Source organism: Entelurus aequoreus, linkage group LG07 (genome assembly GCF_033978785.1).
Source record: "Entelurus aequoreus isolate RoL-2023_Sb linkage group LG07, RoL_Eaeq_v1.1, whole genome shotgun sequence".
Taxonomy (NCBI): Eukaryota; Metazoa; Chordata; class Actinopteri; order Syngnathiformes; family Syngnathidae; genus Entelurus; species Entelurus aequoreus.
In genome coordinates this window covers 25,342,550-25,365,978 of record NC_084737.1, presented here as the reverse complement: position 1 = coordinate 25,365,978, position 23,429 = coordinate 25,342,550, and the positions used below count along the sequence as shown (strand labels likewise).

Here is a 23,429-nt window from a genome sequence, read left to right as displayed (position 1 = left end):
AGATACGAGAAATCTCTCGGCTTTTTGTTATGGTTTAAATTGCATTATTTGAGTTATCAATCAATCAATCAATGTTTATTTATATAGCCCTAAATCACAAGTGTCTCAAAGGGCTGTACAAGCCACAACAACATCCTCGGTACAGAGCCCACATACGGGCATTCAATCGATTGCAACTGGACTGTTTGGTTTTTCTTAGAAGACGTGTCGACGCTCAGCCGAGTAGGCTTCATCAGTTCGTGCTCATAGATTTAAGATTGGTCAGATCTAGTTTTAGACTTGGATTGGTCAGATCTAGTCTTAGACTTGGATTGGTCAGATCTAGTCTTAGACTTGGATTGGTCAGATCTAGTCTTAGACTTGGATTGGTCATATCTAGTCTCGCGGTTGGTGCCAAAACCCAAAATATTTATACTCCAATATCAGCAGGGTGTGCCTGGGCAAGGATGGTTTCGCTCTATCGCAGCGAGAAAAACAACTGTTCCGATGCAAATGAGCAATCCCAACCAGGGATGTCCCGATCCGATCCAAATATCGGATCGGGACATCCCTAGCCAGGATCGCTCGCTTGCATCAAAACAGCCGTCCCTCTCGCCACGATATCTGCTCTATCGTAAACGAGCAATTATGAGCTTCCAAACGGCTAGATTAGCTAATGCAACAGTGAATGCTGGAAGAGTCGGCCCAAAACCTCAGGTTTTACTTGGTAGCATACGTTGCTTCCTGTCAATGAGAAAGGACGCAAAGAAAAACAGCTCCGCTTTCACTACCGGGGTTTTGAATAATTGAGGAGGTTTCCTGGCTACTTAGTATAATCAAAGGGAGCTACAGGAGAGCTGGTTTTAAAGGGTTTCTGGCCATACTGAGTGATTTCATCTGGCAGGCTGACCCCTCCAACTGAGCTCTGGCCAACGTAAAGTACGAAATTGTTGAAGTAAGTCAAAAGTGCAGCAAGCCGCTAAAGCGCCAACTGTCGTCAGTGGGCTGCAATAGCAACTATGCCGAAACACACTCTACGGATCACAACTCCTAAGTCTCACAGAAAGAGTTCCAGCAAACAGAAAATTAAGAGAATGATGATGGAAGACAACAGAATAACATTGAAACAATGATTTTGGATAACAACAAAACGATGGTGTAGACCAGGGGTGTCAAACGTACGGCCCGCGGGCCGGATCAGGCCCGCGAACAGTTTTGATCCGGCCCGCGGGATGAGTTTGCTAAGTATAAAAATGAAGGGAAATTTTTGAATGAAAGAAACTGCTGTTCTAAATGTGTCCACTAGATGTCACAATAGCAATTCTTTTTATCTTTGTAGATGATGCTACATATGTACAAAATAAACCACATCAGTCGAGGAAAATGAGCAAACTACATAAATAACATCCTGTAATTTGATTTTGATATAATTTTTTTATCTTGATAGATTGAAACTTAACACCAATGAGTTGACTGATGAACATTATCACATCATTTATTCAGAAAGTATAAGTAACAACAAATGAAGATAGAATACTATTAACCGCAACATGTAAGTGTAAAAAAACAACAACATTATTATTTGTACAATTTCAGAATGTGCTTGTTCTATTTTTAAACCAAAAAAACCAATGTGAAGTTGTCTTTATTTTTAAGTTATCATGCCGTGATTTTACCAGTCCGGCCCACTTGGGAGTAGATTTTTCTCCATGTGGCCCCCGATCTAAAATGAGTTTGACACCCCTGGTGTAGACAATAGACAGCCTACACTCAACTATGAAATCAGATATGGCAAGTCTACAATCAGATCAGAAATCAGTTGCAAAAAAGGTCAGTTAGAATAATACATAATGCTTTTAATTATTGAATCACAAATATTGAAATTCAATGATTTGGTGCATTTAAAATATTGTGTACAAAGCAAACTATAACCTGCTCCTCAAGAATGTACAGTAATTATTTTTGACAAAAGGGGAGAAATATAACCTAAGGGAACATTTAAAATGGAAAAACGTGTATTTAGTATATCAGTATGTGGAATTAAATTATGGAACTGATTAACCAAAGAAGTCAAACTAAATACGAGTATGATCCAGTTTAAGAAACTGTTTGAACTGAAAGTCTTTACAAAGTAGAAGGAAGAAGAGTCCTGATAAACATCTTGAACCTTACTGAAAAATTAGAATTATATGCACCTCATTATGTGAATCACAACTAATAAACAACTGTTTATTTATGAGACCTTTATTTGTTATGTATTTATTTAATCGGTTTTGTGTTACCAATTGAGGACATGAAGTTAACAAATGTGTTAGAAATTCCTATGAAATGTTTGAGTTTTGAGTTTTGAGTTTGAGTTTATTTCGAACATGCAAGCATACAACATGATACATCACAATTTCCAGTTTCTCTTTTCAACATGTTCGAAAAGGAGTAGGAAGAAGCAGAGCTTATTTAATCCTACCCCTTTTCTTTACATAACAGTTGCTGAAACTTTTTTTATTCACTTCCTGTTCTCAATTTTTTCACAATAAACTTCATATGTAATCACAATAAAAATAAATAAATAAATAATAGTAAGAATTTAATAATAATAATTGGTGAAGAAAGTCATATTTCATATGATGAGATAAGTAAGATTACTTTAAGAATGTAAAAGGGGTAGGATTAAATGAGCTCTGTTTCTTCCTACTTTTTTTTCCGAACATGTTGTAATAAGAAACTGAAAAATGTGTGATGTTCCATGTTGTAACTGAATGCATGTTCTAAATAGACTAAAACCATAACATAACACCATTACTCGCTGCTATTTCAGCCTTATTGACCAGCCTTCCCTCTTCAGTGACTTGGCCTGTTGTGCATGTTGGATATAATGAGGCAGGAAAACGCCAATCAGAGCAGACCAAAAAGCCATCTTCAGACTGCTGGAACAAGTAAGTGCTTCACAATATTACTGCATTTTATTGATACAACTACTTATTGGTAGTTATTTGTACTACTATTATATTAAAATAAATATTATTGATTATTTAAAAGTGAGTTTTTCTTTGTAAAAGTTATGTTACGTGTTAAAATCGTGCTGTTCTGGGAGGGCGGAATACAAATGAAATCGATTTCAATAATTTCAATGGGCAGTGCTGATTTAAGACATGAGTGTTCCGAGTTAGGAGCTCAGTCGTAAAACGCAATGTGCTCGTAAGTTAAGGTACCACTGTAGCGCCATAGTCATTTTTGTAATGTGGGTTGACACTGAAGTTGGTCCAAATTTTTTATTAGATTTTTTTTTTATTATAAAAAAAAGTTGGTCTAATTTCAAAACCCAACTGTCCTATTAATTGTTTAGTAATTAATGGGAATAAAGTGTTTTACAGGGCACATACAAATTAGCTTTACATTGAATTAAAAGCACTACAATTGAAGGATTTAGTCGACTTTAAGACAGCACAATTTATGTGTATCATAAACAATAACAAGTTATCAGTGTATGTACAGGGATTTTCAAAAACAAATCTGTGTTTATAATTTCCGAAAAAGAAGGTAATGTTTAAAATAAACATGTGAGAACGAGTGCAAAGCAGCATTGAGTGTCTTTTGTTGGGATTAATGAATGGAATAATTTGGACCAAGAGTTAAAAGACTGTAAAACTTTAATTCAATTTAAAATTATTCTGAAGAAATCAATTAGAAAAACATATGTTGAGAATGGATGTTAAGGATGTAAAATTAATATGTTGGAACTTTTTCATAATTTGTATTTTGTTTTGTGATTAATGTAAAAGAAAATAATGCACAACTTCATGCATAAGAAGACTTTGGTAGTTGTTTTTCTGTTTCTCTTTTGTAAATACACTGGGATGGATGTAAGAAGCTTTAGCTTCTGCTTATTCCATTCCAGACTATATGCATATTAAGAAATGTCTTGTCTTTATCTGTCAAAATGTTTAAAAATGTCTGAATAAAATGAAGCTTGAACTTGAAACTTGAAAACTTGAACTTGAATTCACGATGAATTATTTCAATAACTTACAGTCAACATCATACATTTCATAACTATCACTAAAGTATCAAAATAAGCTTACCACAGTATAATACGACTAAAATAAAAACTGTAATAAAGTAAAACCTTTTGAATATGTCTAAAACATACGCAATGGAGAAGAAACAGAAAGGATCAAAATTCACCTCAATATTTAATTAATTACTCAGATTGTACTGAGCAGCCACACCTATTCTTATGTCTTAGTATGTTCACTTTCAGGATTTTTGGTTAACTTTGTCCGTGCTACCACTTTTGTGGTGGCATTACTTATGACATCACACCTGATAGTGGTTTGAACTTCAAGTTTTGTTTGACTTTTGAGGCATATCCAAATGTTATCACTTTTCAGGCGTTGGACGTTGGAGGGTAGACTGTATTTCGTGCAGGAGTACCAACAATATTATAAACACACTAGGTCAGACCTGGGCAAAATACCACTCACTGGTCATATACGGCCAGTTAAGATATTCAATACGGCCAGTTAAGATATTCAATCTGGCCTGCCAAATCATTTTTTTAGACCTCTATCATCAAAACTGTAGTCGCCATCATGATGTGCAGTTATGTTTTCAAATTACTGTAAGTCTTGAACTATAGAAAGTATTTCAATGGTTGGAATCTGCACTTTTGCGTGATATACGGGTTATTACGGTAATCTACATCACAGCAGCTACAACAAAGTTCTGCAGAAAAGTGTTATAATATCAGATTGTATGTGTTTTTCTGTCTGCGTTTATATTTCGCCATGTTTGCTGCTTTTTTTCTTGCGTTTTACTTGATTGTAAAAGATGTCGATCAAGGAGGTGGTATGAGAAGTAAAAGCGTAGCAATGTTCATATGTTGTTAATATTCATTGTTTTATCGTTCATAGCTATTATTGTAAATCCCCCATTCTTTATTGTCATGATGTACATTCTGGGTGTCTAATTCAGAAAAAAGAAAGGAACATTCTATTCCGTTTTTTGAAGTGGTGTGTCATAACGTATTTAACATTCTATCATACATTACTGTGAGTTTTTGTATGAGTGTTATTTATTGATGTATATATACTGTACATATGTATGTAGGTGTGTATGTGTAAATATATATATATATATATATACTACCGTTCAAAAGTTTGGGGTCACATTGAAATGTCCTTATTTTTGAAGGAAAAGCACTGTACTTTTCAATGAAGATAACTTTAAACTAGTCTTAACTTTAAAGAAATACACTCTATGCATTGCTAATGTGGTAAATGACTATTCTAGCTGCAAATGTCTGGTTTTTGGTGCAATATCTACATAGGTGTATAGAGGCCCATTTCCAGCAACTATCACTCCAGTGTTCTAATGGTACAATGTGTTTGCTCATTGGCTCAGAAGGCTAATTGATGATTAGAAAACCCTTGTGCAATCATGTTCACACATCTAAAAACAGTTTTGCTCGTTACAGAAACTACAAAACTGACCTTCCTTTGAGCAGATTGAGTTTCTGGAGCATCACATTTGTGGGGTCAATTAAACGCTCAAAATGGCCAGAAAATAGATGAAACTCGACAGTCTATTATTGTTCTTAGAAATGAAGGCTATTCCACAAAATTGTTTGGGTGACCCCAAACTTTTGAACGGTAGTGTATATATATATATATATATATATATATATATATATATATATATATATATATATATATATATATATATATATATATATATATATATATATATATATATATATTATACACGTATACATTTTTTACTCTCAATGTGGCCCCCTGAGTCAAAGTAATTGCCCAGGTCTGCCGTACATGGACAAAACATCCTGTTTCTTTTTTGTTCCAGAATAAATATTTTATGTAACAGAAAATATAATACCTCGCCATGCATTGCAGACTGTGGACAACCAATGAGAATATAAAGATTGTAGAATACAAATCTAAGAAGTTAAATTACAATATGTGAGTAGAAGCAATTTAGTTTCAATTGTAATTTTTTTGGTAGAACAAATAAGAAACTAAATATGATTATGTTTTAGAAGGTTTACTGTAAGGTAAAGGCCACTTCAAAATAACGGCGCAATGGTCGGGTAGACATAATTTACTTGTCCTCTGTGTGCCCGCTTGTAATTTCTTTGTGCAAGCTGCTGGTGCGGATTATTGTTGATGAAATGTCAACATCTGGTCAGGTTGCAAAGTCAGCGGGGAATATAAACTAGTTATTTACCACGTCTGGTGTTTGTCTTTAGTTACAGATCAGAGGACACAGGCCACACTATCAAACACGTCTTAAAGCTGCAAACATTCACCTTGCTTGCCAACGATGACTTCAGCACAGTGCTGTTTGTGTCCTAAAGTTGTACTGAGTCTGTCTTAGAGAGCTTCCAATGTTCTTTAAACCAGACATGGTTTTGGACTTTGTGTTACACTGAATATCTGAATTTTAAAAAAAAAGATGTTGCTGTTTTTTTTTTTTTTAAGACATATTTCCAAACCCTCTGTGAACTTTAGTGATATAACATTGAAAATGTGTTTTTCCCTTCTATCATTTTAATGGCCTTATATATACATATGTACATTTTATGCGCAAGCCACTTTATTAGGCACTCTTTCACCATCTGACAGGATGGGTACCTTTCACATTTGAACTTATACGGTACCAATTCTGAGTAACTGGGATTTAATACCAATAGTAGTCAACGTTAGCAATTTCCGGTACTTTTGTGTGTGTCTAAGAATAAAATCCTGTTTTTCAACATTTAGCACTGAGTTGATAATGACAACTGTGCTGCCCAGTTGTTACATCTTGTTTTCATTTCAGTTTGTCCTAGGTGTGTTGCCGTAGTCAGGAGTGCGATGTGCCAGTCTTGTCTTTTGTTGAGCCCTAAAAGTGTTTATACTGTAAGTATTATACCTATTACATGTCAGCTGTTTGATATGAACATGCATACCAGTTGTACTTTTGATCACCAAAATCGACATGTAAAATATCTCATGCTAATCAGTAGCATGTATATGGCATATCCAATGTAAAAATAGAATTGAGCTAGTGCATTTTAAAAAGCGGAGCCCTGTGTTGAACACTTTCCTTCTGTTAGCTTGCTTTGTTGGCATGGATAATTACAACACTCTCCAGAACCAGACCACCCCCAAGTGTTTGAGTCGAGGCTGCAACTGAAATTGACGTCACGTTCAACAAAGGTATCAAAATATGGTACGGATGAATTTATGTAAATTGGTGCCCGGTAGTAACGATAGAATTCGGTTGGTACCTATAAAAGTACAAATTCGGGACCCATCTCTAGGCACCAATCATTCTGCCTTTACAAAGATAATATTTTTAAAACGTATTCTTAAATTTAAGTTAAAGTTAAAGTCCCAACGATAGTCACACACACACTAGGTGCATTTGACCCATCCCCATGTTCACCCCCTGGGAGGAGAGGGGAGCAGTGAGCAGCAGCGGTGGCCGCGCTCGGGAATCTTTTGGTGATTTAACCCCCAATTCCAACCCTTGATGCTGAGTGCCAAGCAGGGAGGTAATGGGTCCCATTTTATAGTCTTTGGTATGACTCGGCCGGGGTTTGAACTCAATGATCTACCGATCTCAGGGCGGACACTCTAACCACAAAGTTTAGGGGGTGAGTGTAACTGAGGCCAGCCAGTGCGGTTGTGCCATGTGTATGTTGGTAAACCTCATTCCCTAACACCTTACGAGCTTGCGCTGGACACCGAGTTGAGGGCTCCAGCTTCTGGCTCAGTTCCTAGCGCTCTTGACTCTCATTCAAGAAGTCCAATGTGTGAGTTCCGAGTGGAACGGAAGCAGGGGCTGAACCATGCGGGTTACATAGTCACTTAATGTGATATTGTAGCTGTTTAGGGATGTCTGTAGAAGAATGCTTACCCAGCACAAAGATCCAGGTTGGTGTATACAATTTCAGACAGGGAATTTCACAATAACTAACAAACATGCTGATGTAAACATGACCTAATTTGGCATAGGTTGGAGTAGATAGAACATCAGAATTGTGTGTGAGGATCTTTTACACACAAGGAATTTTGCCTGGTAGACTGTGCTCTAACCCCCAATTCCAACCCTTGATGCTGAGTGCCAAGCAGGGAGGCAATGGGTCCCATTTTTATAGTCTTTGGTATGACTCGGCCAGGGTTTGAACTCACGACCTTCAAGTCTCAGGGTTACACTCTAACCACAAGGCCACTCAAGGGTCAGTCAATTAGATTTTTGATAGAGCTTTGTGTTACTGAATATCTTATTTATGGATTCCCCTTCATGTGCTTGTTGATGCAGATCTGTATAAAGAAGCACAAAACTATCTGTCCATTTGCTACTTACGGACAAAGAGCCATAAATACAGGTAAGATGCTCAACAGTTTGGCGTGTATTCGTTACTGACCATGAACGGGAGGGTTGGGGTCCCAGGCAGCCCACAGCTGCACAATGAAGAAAGGCGACCAGCAGACGGTGTAGACCAACACGATGACAAGCGTCATTCGGACAGTTTTAGACATGGCTTTGGTGATGCTTGGTGGTGGTGCCGTACCAGAATGAGGGGGCACATAATCGAGGGAGCAGCGAGGTGACCCAGAGGCAACCTCGTAGGATGCCTCCTGGCAATCAGTACTGTTCAGTTGCAGGTGGGTATCCATAGGTGATGTCGCTGATGAAGTGACATAGTCGTAAGCGTCTCCCGCTTGGCTTGCATTAGACAAGTTATTGTGAGGTTTGTTGGTCACGGCCTTCAAGTGCTGCCCTGATCTTCCTCCACCTCCAGACGCCCGCTGACCCCTTTCCCTGGCCCGCTCCTCTTCCTTCTTAAAGCTGTGGAAGCGGAAGAGTATTTCATTCCTCTTGAGCTCAGCCGTCACCATCTTTTCAGACTTCAGGTAGATGTTGTTGTGGATCTCCCGGAAGATTCTTATCTGAAAGGTGGGAACACGTTCAGTTGCAACGACAGCAGCGAGACGTTTGCTCATTCAACAGGATTCTGGTTTCAATTTGAAGACTGACACGTGCCAGATTCAGCAGCGAGTCATCCAGTTAGCATTTCTGCTTTGAAGTTTTACAGGAAATTGAAACAAAGGGAGGGGTGTGTGTTGGCCTTCATCATCAGCCATAAACCAACTGCAGACATTTTGATGTTCCATTAATCAATTAAAAGTTATTTTTCTTTTGGTGCAGAATTAATTTAATAAACATTTATTGCCACAGAATAATTTCTCACTCGTTGCAGTGAAAGTACTAGCTCTTACTTTTATTTGTAAGGGTTCAAGGTACAGTATCTGCCAGTTTGTACATGAGTTTGTGGATGAAATAGGACCTATGTTTAATTTAGTCTTTTCTGACTTATAAATGATGTTACAATGTTGGATACTTGTGTTAATACTAAAGCGTCAATTCATAAGGTTCCATGCATTTGGTGTGAGTTTGCACTCAGTTTGGGATGCCTCTGCCCGTGAGGTTTTGCAGTCTGGCTACGTTGTGATGTCACAGCAAGATGGACGTATTTATTTTAACATTGAGTAAAGATATCTTACTTTCACCCAATCTTGCCATGTGCATACTAACACCGACGTGTGACATGCAGTGACATAAATGCTGCTAAAAGCAGCTTTTTTATGCAGATCTCTATTGTTCAGAGTGTGTGCAGGCGTATTTAATGCCTAATGTAGAGACCGGGTGAATCTATATATTCTTTATGAAGTCTATTTTCGTCTATAGCCGTGATCTTAATCTGAAAGATATATATTTAAACTGTACATTTTCAAAAGATAAATTATGTCCCTATGTCTAGCATTAAAAGATTACAGTTGGTACAAAATGCGGCTGCTAGACTTTGGACAAAAACAAGAAAGTTTGAACATATTACGCCTATACTGGCTCACCTGCACTGGCTTCCTGTGCACTTAAGATGCGACTTTAAGGTTTTACTACTTACATATAAAATACTACACGGTCAAGCTCCTGCCTATCTTGCCGATTGTATTGTACCATATGTCCCGGCAAGAAATCTGCGTTCAAAGAACTCCGGCTTATTAGTGATTCCCAGAGCCCAAAAAAAGTCTGCGGGCTATAGAGCGTTTTCTATTCGGGCTCCAATACTATGGAATGCCCTCCCGGTAAAAGTTAGAGATGCTACCTCAGTAGAAGCATTTAAGTCTCATCTTAAAACTCATTTGTATACTCTAGCCTTTAAATAGACTCCCTTTTTAGACAAGTTGATCTGCCGTTTCTTTTCTTTCCTTCTCTACTCTGCTCCCAACCCGGGGTGGACCGCTAGCCTGTGCATCGGATGGGGACATCTCTATGCTGCTGACCCGTCTCCGCTCGGGATGGTTCCTGCTGGCCCCACTATGGACTGGACTTTCGCTGATGTGTTGGACTTTCACAATATTATGTCGGACCCACTCGACATCCATTGCTTTCGGTCTCCCCTAGGGGGTGGGGGGTTACCCACATATGCGGTCCTCTCCAAGGTTTCTCATAGTCATTCACATTGACGTCCCACTGGGGTGAGTTTTCCTTGCCCGTATGTGGGCTCTGTACCGAGGATGTCGTTGTGGCTTGTACAGCCCTTTGAGACACTTGTGATTTAGGGCTATATAAATAAACATTGATTGATTGATTGATGATACTTTTGGAGAGGGTGGGTGGTGGTTTCATTTGGAATCTGGGAACGCCTCAATTTGCAGGCATATTCAGAAATTGGGTTATAGATGTGACTGTGGAGTAAGATTTACGCAAAGTTTACACCAAAGCATATCCCATACATAGCTAGACCAAGGGTTCTTAACCTTTGACCCAGGGGCCCAACTTTTCCACTACCGAGGAGGTCGGGGGCCACTAAAATATTAACACTGAATAAGTAATTACATCTCACTTACTCACAGTCTAACAGGATTAAACCTTGTTTAATTTATTTATTTATATCGAGCTCTGTTTGTGTTGTGTTCAATCAATCAATCAGTCATTATATTTTATATAGCGCTTTTTCTCTAGTGACTCAAAGCGCTTTTACATAGTGAAACCCAATATCTAAGTTACATTTAAACCAGTGTGGGTGACACTGAGAGCAGGTGGGTAAAGTGTCTTGCCCAAGGACACAACGGCAGTGACTAGGATCGAACCTGCAACCCTCAAGTTGCTGGCACGGCAGCTCTACCAACCGAGCTATACCGTGTTGTGCTTGCTCGTTTCTCTTGTGTTATCTTTTAACCTGCCCATTGTACAGCACTTTGGCTACCCCTGTGGTAAATTTTAAATGTGCTTTACAAATAAAGTTGATTTGATTTGATTTGATTTGTCAAATGATATGAAAGCATGTGGTAATCACAGATTATTATCAAGGATTAGGTCAGACTGAATACAAAAATAAATACTAATCAAATATACTGCAAAAAAGGGACTCATAAAAACTTCATTTACACACAATTATGCAGCTCTAAATAAAAAAAATCATACTCAATTAATATTAAATAATAATAATAATACATATATGTTTCCTAACTAAACTGTCAATAAAATGTAAGTGCAAATGAAAATACAGATTCACCACTTTAATCATAATTTTTGCACCTAATGGAGAACTGCAGTTTTTTGGAGTTTTGCCTATCGTTGACAATCATTATGAAAGACATGACGATGGATGTTATTTTTTAAAATGCACTTTAAATAGTAAATAAATGTGATCAAAGGTCCGCTTACAACGGAGCCTATGGGAGCCGCTCAATTCTGCCTACAGAGCCCTTAAAAAAAATCCAAACACCTCCATTAGGGTTTTATATACATGATGTAAGTATATATGTAATGTAGTAACGAGTACATTTATAATAACATTTATTATTTACGCATTTTGATCATTTTAAGCATACAAGGCGCATTAATTTAAAAAATACATCACAATGTTTGCTTTTTTTTTTTTTCTTCATCACTGATTATTACTCACTGCAAACTTAATGAGAGCCAACAAACATAATAAAACATCACTTAGTAAAAATGTCTGCTGTCACTAGGATGCCGACTGCTGGGATGTTTAGATGAAGAATGACTCATAATCACAGCAAAGCAACAGAGTGGGAGGGGGACCAAGCGTCTTTTTGTGTCGTTCTCGCCAGTTCTGAGTCCTAAATGGCGGTCAAAGTGTACTAACTTGTCGGATTATATCCTCCAGCCATCTATTTTCCAGGTCAGAGGCATAATTTATAATCTGCAATAAACGTCCAAGGAGAAACTGTGGACCACTCGATGATGTAAACATAGGGACACACGGTAGTTATCACGGCGCCGCTATAAATAGTTTGTGCGGAATAGAGGACCTCCCGTTGGCTCCGCTGTAAGCAGACTTTTATTTATGTTTATTTAATATTTAAAATACATTTTAAAAAATCCATCCATCATCATGTCTTTCATAATGATTGTGAACGTTAGCCAAAGTTCCGAAAAAAGTGCAGTTCCCCTTTAAAGGGAATCTACTATGCAAAACCAAGTTTTCTTAGCTATTGGTTCTTGTTTTTGTCATGTGGGATCTGCAGAAGTCCTTAAAATTTGAAATCAAACCATAGATGTATTGCAAAAGATTTTTATAAAACTATCTTGCCTTCCTTCATACTTCCTCCAAACAAGTCATTTGTAATTTCCATAACTTGTTTTTTCAACAAGGACGTCAGCGGATATGTCCATATATGGTAAAGTTTTACCCGAAGAGGTTTGCGCAAGTCCGCCGTTATAGTCACTCATCATCTAAACGGGTCTATAACAAGATACTATCAGTCAGCATCCTATTTACGGCAGACATTGTACAGTAAGTGATGTTTTATTATGTTTGTTGGCTCTCATGAAGTCTGCAGTGAGTAATAATCAGTGATGTTTTCGGGGAAAAAAGCAAACTTTGTGATGCGTTTTTTAACTTAATGCACCGCTTATGCTTAAAATTATCAAAATACATAATTATTAAATGTTATAATAAATGTGCCTTTTACTATATTACAAATACACGTATATCATGTATATAAAACCTTAATGGAGGTGTTTGGATGTTTTTTTAGGGGTTTTATAGGCTGAATTGAATGGCTCCCATAGGCTCCATTGTAAGCTGACTTCGCATTCATTTAATATTTAGAATGCATGCTCTGTATAGGAATCATAAGGCGCATTAAAGGGGTCATATTGTGATTTTTTTCATCGCATTTAAAACACTTCCTTGTGGCCTACATAACATGTATTGGTGGTTCTTTGGTCAAAATGTTACATAGATTATGTTTTACAAATCATCGTCAAGCCGCTTTCTGACTGTCTCTTCAGAATGCGCTAATTTTGCAAGTCTACTGACAGATATAAGTTCGAACTTTACGCTACTTCATGTTAGAAATGGCAACAGCAGAGGATACATGCCCCACAACAAGAGGTTAGAGAAAAAGACTTATGCAGATCCCAAATACACAACAGCAGTAACCAATAGGTAAGAAAAGTTGGTTTTGCATAATAGGTGGAAACAAAACACTAGATAATATGTCTCCTAATAGGTCCCATTTTGGTGTTCTTATATACACACACCATAATAATATCCATATGTTGAAGCACAGCACGTCTGACTACGGTAGCCGTAATGCACCAATATTCCATCAAGGGATGTGGTTTCATAGCTTACTGAAGTCGCACTAAAATATTTTGACATATTTTTGAGTACTGTGTATAATGTTCTATATTCTCAATGAAACATCAAAGTTTTAGTCTTGTTGCTGACCTGTATCTTTTAGCGTCCTTTGTTGAACAGAGGTCGTCAACCTGCAGTCCACACGTATCTCTTATGTGTGACTGCCATCTACTGGTCACACTTATCATTACACCATGTACCAAATAAAAGATACAGTAGGTGCACCTAGTTTTAGTGGGCACTGTCCATTTTTGAGAAAATGAAAGGATACGGTAATTACTGTCCTGACCCGACATCAACCCATATTAAAACCATAGTCGTCAATATAATCATCATGGTCCACTTTGACTAAATATTGCACTTCTATTTATACCACCTAAAAGGCCTACTGAAACCCACTACTACCGACCACGCAGTCTGATAGTTTATATATCAATGAGGAAATCTTAACATTGCAACACATGCCAATACCGGCAGAGTTAACTTATAAAGTGCAATTTTAAATTTCCCGCGAAACTTCCGGTTGAAAACGTCTATGTATGATGACGTATGCGCGTGACGTCAATGGTTGAAACGGAAGTATTCGGACACCATTGTATCCAATATAAAAAGCTGTGTTTTCATCGCAAAATTCCACAGTATTCTGGACATCTGTGTTGGTGAATCTTTTTCAATTTGTTTAATGAACAATGAAGACTGCAAAGAAGAAAGTTGCAGGTGGGATCGTTGTATTAGCGGCTGGCTGCAGCAACACAACCAGGAGGACTTTGACTTGGACAGCAGACGCGCTAGCCGCCGACCGCATCGATGATCGGGTGAAGTCCTTCATCGCTCCGTCGATCGCTGGAACGCAAGTGAGCACGGGTGTTGATGAGCAGATGAGGGCTGGCTGGCGTAGGTGGATAGCTAATGTTTTTAGCATAGCTCTGTGAGGTCCCGTAGCTAATTTAGCTTCAATGGTGTCGTTAGCAACAGCATTGTTAAGCTTCGCCAGGCTGGAAAGCATTAACCGTGTAGTTACAGGTCCATGGTTTAATAGTATTGTTGATTTTCTGTCTATCCTTCCAGTCAGGGGTTTATTTATTTTGTTTCTATCTGCAGTTAAGCCCAATGCTATCACGTTAGCTCCGTAGCTAAAGTGCTTCGCCGATGTATTGTCGTGGAGATAAAAGTCACTGTGAATGTCCATTTCGCGTTCTCGACTCTCATTTTCAAGAGGATATAGTATCCGAGGTGGTTTAAGCTACAAATCCGTGACCCACAATAGAAAAAGGAGAAAGTGTGGAATCCAATGAGCCAGCTTGTACCTAAGTTACGGTCAGAGCGAAAAAAGATACGTCCTGCACTGCACTCTAGTCCTTCACTCTCACGTTCCTCATCCACAAATCTTTCATCCTCGCTCAAATTAATGGGGTAATCGTCGCTTTCTCGGTCCGAAGCGCTCTCGCTGCTGGTGTAAACAATGGGGAAATGTGAGGAGCCTTTCAACCTGCGATGTCACGCTACTTCCGGTACAAGCAAGGCTTTTTTTTTCAGCGACCAAAAGTTGCAAACTTTATCGTCGATGTTCTGTACTAAATCCTTTCAGCAAAAATATGGCAATATCGTGAAATGATCAAGTATGACACATAGAATGGATCTGCTATCCCCGTTTAAATAAAAAAATGTCATTTCAGTAGGCCTTTAAACTTTTTACAGAAAACTTTCAGGATGATATTCCTCTGCAGAAACGGCATCACATGTTTGAAAAAGTGTCCAAAGAGCGCTCTCAATTTGAAATTGGATCATGTAAAAGGGTCAGAGATTCTATGTTTGGCTGAGATGTGGTTCACTCCACTCTTTGGCAGGGGGTTCTTTGGCTCGGCTGAGCAGTTCTCTCAGCAGTGGTCCTCCAACTGTTGTGTTAATTAGGGGAAGTAGCTAGACCCTTGAAATATCTTTCTCTAAATAGATGAGTAACAAGTCAGGCTGCTGGGGGTGCTTGCCACATTACACCAAATCCAGTCCCATAAGGGTTACCAAACAATGCTGGCCTCTTGTGTCCTCCACAAAGTCAAAACAATAATTTATTTTAAGTGCCGTCATATTTGTGGAGGATGCAATGGCCTGTGTCATGCATATCGTGAGAAAGACTTGCAATGCATGGCTAAAAAACGTAATTATATTTGGCTAGGACGCTAGGTCAATCTGTCTTTCCTTTGTAATGGATATTATAGACTGTGTGGCTTTATTAGGGAAAAACAAAAAGTCAAGTCGTGTCCATTAGTCAAGTTTATGATTGTTTCAACCTCTGTTGTGTTTCAAATCCTTTCTAAGCCTGCTGTTATTGGGATCTTAGACTGTCAGAAAATACACATATTAGACATATCGCAGATTGAGCAATATCATTGTATAATAATATAACTGCTGGAAGATCTAGCGGGCTGATTAAAACAAATTCAATTAATTTTGGTGTCTGCTTGGAAATATATTACAATAATATATATTCTAAATGAAAAAATGTCTTGCAATATGTAGCGCAGCGCTTCCCAGAGCGCACTTTCAGCATGCTATAAGTCAGTGGCGTGCGGTGAGGTTAATGTCTGGTGAGGCACTGCATCATCACAGTCAGATTTACAAACATATGAACCCTAAATAGTATCTTATTCACCATGTGATTGGCAGCAGTTACCGGGTTATGTTTAAAAGCTCATACCAGCATTCTTTACACAACTGTAGCACACAAAAAAGCACATTTAATTAAAAAAAACATTATTATGGTCTTACCTTTCTTGCTGGACATCCACACAGCCAGCCTTTGCGTGTGTACCACGCCGTTTGAAAAGAACGGGTCTTCTGTCCCGAAGTCAAAAGCAAACCTTTTAGCTCCGGCGTTGGTCTACCTTTAATTATTACCTCCTGCTTCGATTGAAAGTCCAGTTTAGAAAACTGTTTTATTTTACATATGTAATCCTCCATGTTTTTAATAAAAGTCCAGGCGAGAGGAAATGAACAATCGCTGCACTAATTGACTTGCAAACGTTTTTTTTGTTGTTGTTTTTTTTCTTCTGCGGCCGAGGAATGATCTCTGGGATCACTACCGCCCTCTACCACCAGGAGGCCGGATTACTGCGAGCCTCAACCAGTACGTCTTTTGCAGCAGATTTATGAATGCTCAGCACAAGAAATACATTACACACATACAGTTTTTGACAAAATACACTGTACATTATATACCTCAGCTAACTAAACTATGCCATAGTTTAGTTAGCTGATATAATTCATATAGCAATACAGTCTCACTGCACAGCAGCTCAGCAGTTAGCCGAGTCATTGTGCACAATCCATGTTGAGGCACAAATCAGTGACGTGCCTCAACTGGCTGCAATCACCGTCTCTTCTCAGTATTTGAACGGCAAATGTGAAAATAAAAATAAAAATAATCTAAAACTGGTGAAGTTAAATGGAAAATAACTTTAGTATAATCACTGGATACCAGTGGCGTGCAGTCACTAGAGGCAGGGGAGGCGGGGCCTCACCTGCCATCATGGAAAGAAAAAAAATGCAAAAAGAAAAAAAAAAAAATTAAATTGTTATATGTATCCAGTGATTATACTAAAGTTATTTTCCATTTAACTTCACCAGTTTTAGATTATTTTTATTTTTATTTTCACATTTGCTGTTCAAATACTGAGAAGAGACGGTGCGGTGATCAGCAGCCAGTTGAGGCACGTCACTGATTTGTGCCTCAACATGGATTGTGCACAATGACTCGGCTAACTGCTGAGCTGCTGTGCAGTGAGACTGTATTGCTATATGAATTATATCAGCTAACTAAACTATGGCATAGTTTAGTTAGCTGAGGTATATAATGTACAGTGTATTTTGTCAAAAACTGTATGTGTGTAACGTATTTCTTGTGCTGAGCATTCATAAATCTGCTGCAAAAGACGTACTGGTTGAGGCTCGCAGTAATCCGGCCTCCTGGTGGCAGAGGGCGGTAGTGATCCCAGAGATCATTCCTCGGCCGCAGAAGAAAAGAAAAAAAAGAAAAAAAAAGTTTGCAAGCGATTGTTTATTTCCTCTCGCCTGGACTTTTATTAAAAACATGGAGGATTACATATGTAAAATAAAACAGTTTTCTAAACTGGACTTTCAATCGAAGCAGGAGGTAATAGTCAAAGGTGGTAGACCAACGCCGGAGCTAAAAGTTTTGCTTTTGACTTCGGGACAGAAGACCCGTTCTTTTCAAACGGCGTGGTACACACGCAAAGGCTGGCTGCGTGGATGTCCAGCAAGAAAAGTAAGACCATAATAATGTCTTTTTTATTAAATGTGCTTTTTGGTGTGCTACAGTTGTGTAAAGAATGCTGGTATGAGCTTTTAAACATAACCCGTTAACTGCTGCCAATCACATGGTGAATAAGATACTATTTAGGGTTCATATGTTTGTAAATCTGACTGTGATGATGCAGTGCCTCACCAGACATTAACCTCACCGCACGCCACTGCTGGATACATATAACAATTTAATTAATTTTTTTTTCTTTTTACATTTTTTTTCTTTCCATGATGGCAGGTGAGGCCCCGCCTCCCCTGCCTCTAGTGACTGCACGCCACTGCTATAAGTAGATTCTGTTGTCTAGATCAGGGGTCCCTAACCTTTTTTCCACCAAGCACCGGCCTAATGTATGCATTATTTTTACGGACCGGCTTTCCACGTGTGGCAGATAAAAACAGCAAAAAAATGAGCATGAAAAATCTACTCACTATAACGCTGAAGTTGTAATATAAAGGAGTTTTAATATACATCTATTAACAAAAGTATTGGTGTGTTTAGTGGGACATGCGAAATGCGGTATTTTCTAAATTAATTTATGTTGTGTGCGGCCTGGTAGCAAATGCGTCACGGACTGGTGGTTGAGGTCTAGATCGTGTTTCAGTGTAGTCCAGAAAAGGTGGTAAAAATTATTTTTGTGTGCTGCGTGTCAACAACATGACGAACCGCCACAGGTTGGACAATGTGATGCCATAAATGTGGAGGGAATTGATTGTCTCCATGGTGACAGCCGACAAACACAGAAAAATGTAATTTAAATAAGTAGGTCTGCACCACTTTTGCACTTGTTATCAATTGTACACACAGTCTTAGTAGCAGCATGCCCACTAATAATAGACACTATCTTGGAGTTTGCACACACTGTTTGGCAATTGTTGTTTTGATCTTAGTAGGTAAGTTTTTAAACTTTAATCTTGCTCAAATTTTACAGACTTGTCAGTCCCTTAAAAACGTGTATCAAATTTGGTGGTGATTCTGCAAAACACCCTAAAGTTGTAGGATGTTTGGCAGTTTAGAGGATGTTTTGTAAAGCATGTTACACTGTGGAGTCTATCCAACGGTTTAGTTCAACGGTGCAACCATCGTTTTTTTACTATGTTTTTCTTTATTTTTCTAAAGCTGCTGCTCCTTCACTAAAGTCTTATGCTGCTTCTGAGAAAAACCCCTGGTCTAGACATAGCACAGATTTTACGCAGAGGTTGTGCGTAAGTTTAGATACCTTTTTGTATGGTTTAAGAAAACAGCAGTACAACACATTCACTTAGGTTTAATGTTGAGTAGTCACCTGACACTACGGCATGGTGTAAAAACGAAGCGGCCTGCCTTTCCCTCCCCTTTTGGATTAAGCTCCAGTTCAAAACCGCAGTGGTGTCTCTTGCATGAAAAACAAGTGAGCAACTTTTTTATGCTCCACCAGTTCAGCATGTTTTAAGCCTATGACAGATACTACTACCCTGATAGTTTCAGGTATCTCCAAATAGGAGTCAATGGTACACCACTACTGTATTTTTGTGTATCCCTGTATCAAGATTAGGGATGGGTATACCAAAACCTGGTTCAATAATTGCACTAGTGCCAACGTAAACTGGAAGTAACCAGACTGAAAAAATAAGAAGCTATTGGTGCTTAATTTCAATGCTGAATAAATGCAGACTGAGCTAATAGGAACAAGTTCCTGGCAGTGATATTGTACAAGTAACATTTTATAAGTAATGTAGCATCCCAACACAAGCAACCAGAGTCTGATCCTCTTCCTAAACTTTATTGCCGACCTTAACGTGCCAAAGGCAGCCCACATAACACTGTTGCTGTAGCCACAACAGTAACGCACCATTTCCTCATTATGCAGCAATTACGGTTATGACGTTCTTGTTGTTTAAATGTGCTACATAAATAAAGTGGATTGGATTGATTGGATAATGTATACATTGATGGATTGATGATTGGAGTATTGCAATTATTAATATAATTAATTTAAATGTCTCTCAATTCCGGTAAGTAGCAGTAAGTTCCGGTAAATACTGGTTCGGACACCATTTAAGTACCGACATGGTTCTTAAAGTACAGATTTGGGGATAGTACAAGTGCCTGGGAGCATACTTGCCAACCTTGAGACCTCCAACTCCAATATCGGGAGGTGTGTGGGGGCCTTGGTCGGGGGGGGGGGGGGGGGGGGGGGCATGGTTGGGGGCGTGGTTGGGAGGGGGGCGTGGTTGGGAGGGGGCGTGGTTAGGGGCGTGGTTAAGAGGAGAGTATATTTACAGCTAGAATTCACCAACTCAAGTATTTCATATATATATATATATATATATATATATATATAAATATATATATATATATATATATATATAAATACTTGACTTTCAGTGAATTCTAGCTATATATATATATATATATATATATATATATATATATATATATATATATATATATATATATATATATATATATACTGTATATATATATTTATTTTATTATATATATAAATAAAATAAATACTTGAATTTTAGTGTTCATTTATTTACACATATACACACACACACACACACACACACACACACACACACACACACACACACACACACACACACACACACACACACACACACACACACACACACACACACACACACACACACACACACACACACACAACACTCATCTACTCATTGTTGTACTTGAAAGTACAATGCTTTGTTAAGGGTTGAATTGTCCATCCTCTTTCTATTCTCTGTCACTATTTTTCTAACCATGCTGAACACCCTCTCTGATGATGCATTGCTGTGTGGCACGCACAAAAGTGCTTTCATCAAATGCACGAGAGTGTGGAATCTTCCATCTCTCCCTAGCATGGCCCAAAACCGGTCAATCCTTGCTTCCTGGGGAAGATCTTCCCTGGCAAGCAATTGGTACTCCAGTACTTGTACCCGGAGGCTGGTCAGATCCAATCGCAGCTGCGGCAGACTTTTTTTGGGGGGGGCGTGGCCTCCAGTTCCGGCTGAATACCGGGAGTTTGTCGGGAGAAAATCTCTGTCGGGAGGTTGTCGGGAGAGGCGCTGAATATCGGGATTCTCCCGCTAAAAACGGGAGGGTTGGCAAGTATGCGTGGGAGTCTACTTGAACAGCAGACTGGACTGGAAGGACAACAGCAAAGCCGTATACAAGAAGGGCATGAGCAGACTCTTTTTCCTGAGGAAGCTTAGGTCCTTTAATGTGTGCAGCAAGCTGTTGGAGATATTTTATCAGTCTGTTGTGGACAGTGCCCTGTACTTTGCAGTGGTTTGTTGGGGGAGCAGCACCAGCAAAAGGGACTTAAAGGCCTACTGAAACCCACTACTACCGACCGCGCAGTCTGATAGTTTATATATCCATGATGAAATCTTAACATTGCAACACATGCCAATACGGCCGGGTTAACTTAAAAAGTGCAATTTTAAATTTCCCGCGAAACTTACGGTTGAAAACGTCTATGTATGATGACGTTTGCGCGTGATGTCAATAGTTGAAACGGAAGTATTCGGACACATTGTATCCCAATACAAACAGCTCTGTTTTCATCACAAAATTCCACAGTATTCTGGACATCTGTGTTGGTGAATCTTTTGCAATTTGTTTAATGAACAATGGAGACTGCAAAGAAGAAAGCTGTAGGTGGGATCGGTGTATTAGCGGCTGGCTGCAGCAACACAACCAGGAGGACTTTGAGGATAGCAGACGCGCTATCCGACGCTATCCGACGCTATCCGACGCTATCCGACGCTAGCCGCCGACCGCATCGATGATCGGGTGAAGTCCTTCGTCGCGCTGCAGGTGAGCACGGGTGTTGATGAGCAGATGAGGGCTGGCGTAGGTGGAGAGATAATGTTTTTATCATAGCTCTGACGAGGTCCCGTAGCTAAGTTAGCTTCAATGGCGTCGTTAGCAACAGCATTGCTAGGCTTCGACAGGCGGCACAGCATTAACCGTGTATTTACAGGTCCAGTGTTTGGTTCGGTGTCTCCTGATAGTAGTATTGTTGAAGGGGACGGCGTGGCGAAGTTGGTAGAGTGGCTGTGCCAGCAATCGGAGTGTTGCTGGTTACTGGGGTTCAATCCCCACCTTCTACCTTCCTAGTCATGTCCGTTGTGTCCTTGGGCAAGACACTTCAACCTTGCTCCTGATGGCTGCTGGTTAGCGCCTTGCATGGCAGCTCCCGCCATCAGTGTGTGAATGTGTGTGGGAATGGATGAATGTGGAAATACTGTCAAAGCGCTTTGAGTACCTTGAAGGTAAAAAAGCGCTATACAAGTACAAACCATTTATCATTTATCATTATCTGCTGTCTATCCTTCCAGTCAGGGGCTTATTTATTTTGTTTCTATCTGCATTTAAGCACGATGCTATCACGTTAGCTCCGTAGCTAAAGTGCTTCACCGATGTTTTGTCGTGGAGATAAAAGTCACTGTGAATGTCCATTTCGCGTTCTCGACTCTCATTTTCAAGAGGATATAGTATCCGAGGTGGTTTAAAATACAAATCCGTGATCCACAATAGAAAAAGGAGAGAGTGTGGAATCCAATGAGCCCTTGTACCTAAGTTACGGTCAGAGTGAAAAAAGATACGTCCTGCACTGCACTCTGGTCCTTCACTCTCACGTTCCTCGTCCACGAATCTTTCATCCTGGCTCAAATTAATGGGGTAATCGTCGCTTTCTCGGTCCGAATCGCTCTCGCTGCTGGTGTAAACAATGGGGAAATGTGAGGAGCCTTTCAACTGGCGACGTCACGCTACTTCCGGTACACGCAAGGCTTTTTTCTATCAGCGACCAAAAGTTGCAAACTTTATCGTCGATGTTCTCTACTAAATCCTTTCAGCAAAAATATGGCAATATCGCGAAATGACCAAGTATGACACATAGAATGGATCATTTCAGTAGGCCTTTAAACCGGATTGACAAACTGATCCGGAAAGCCGGCCAAACTATTGGCACGCAGTTGGAGGCGTTTGTGTCCTTGAGGGACAGGAGGACACTGGACAAACTGCTCGCCATCATGGACAATTCAAGAACTCCTTCATTCCGCACTCCATCCAGCTGTATAATCACTCGCCATACAGCAATAGATGATATTTGTCTATTACCTGACCGCTTCTATGTTAGCTACCTCTCTTTGTTTATAATGTCTATTTTCTGCTGGATCTACTCTCTATTTGTTGCTGCAGCTGTTACATAAACTGTAATATGGTAAATGTTATATATTGTATATATTATATAAAAATATAATAAAATATAATATTTCAGTATATATCATATACTGTATATATTATATGTAAATATTACATATATGTTATATTTTATATTGCAACTATGGTACATTTTTAGTCTACTTTATACCTGCATTATCCTTTCCATCCTTTGTAACTGAACTACTGTGTGGAATAATTTCCCTTGTAGATCATTAAAGTTGGTCT

The 23,429-nt window shown here is 39.0% G+C and overlaps 1 protein-coding gene across 3 annotated transcripts in view; it reads right to left on the bottom strand.

The window, feature by feature from the left end:
- The window catches only part of LOC133653580 (vasopressin V2 receptor-like), a 103,793-nt gene that overhangs the window by 4,612 nt on the left and 75,752 nt on the right, over positions 1-23,429 (bottom strand). For all 3 annotated transcript variants that reach the window (XM_062053008.1, XM_062053006.1, XM_062053007.1), the window contains exon 6: positions 8,408-8,933. In XM_062053008.1, coding sequence (XP_061908992.1) covers positions 8,408-8,933 — 526 coding nt within the window. The remainder of the gene's footprint in view (positions 1-8,407; positions 8,934-23,429) is intronic.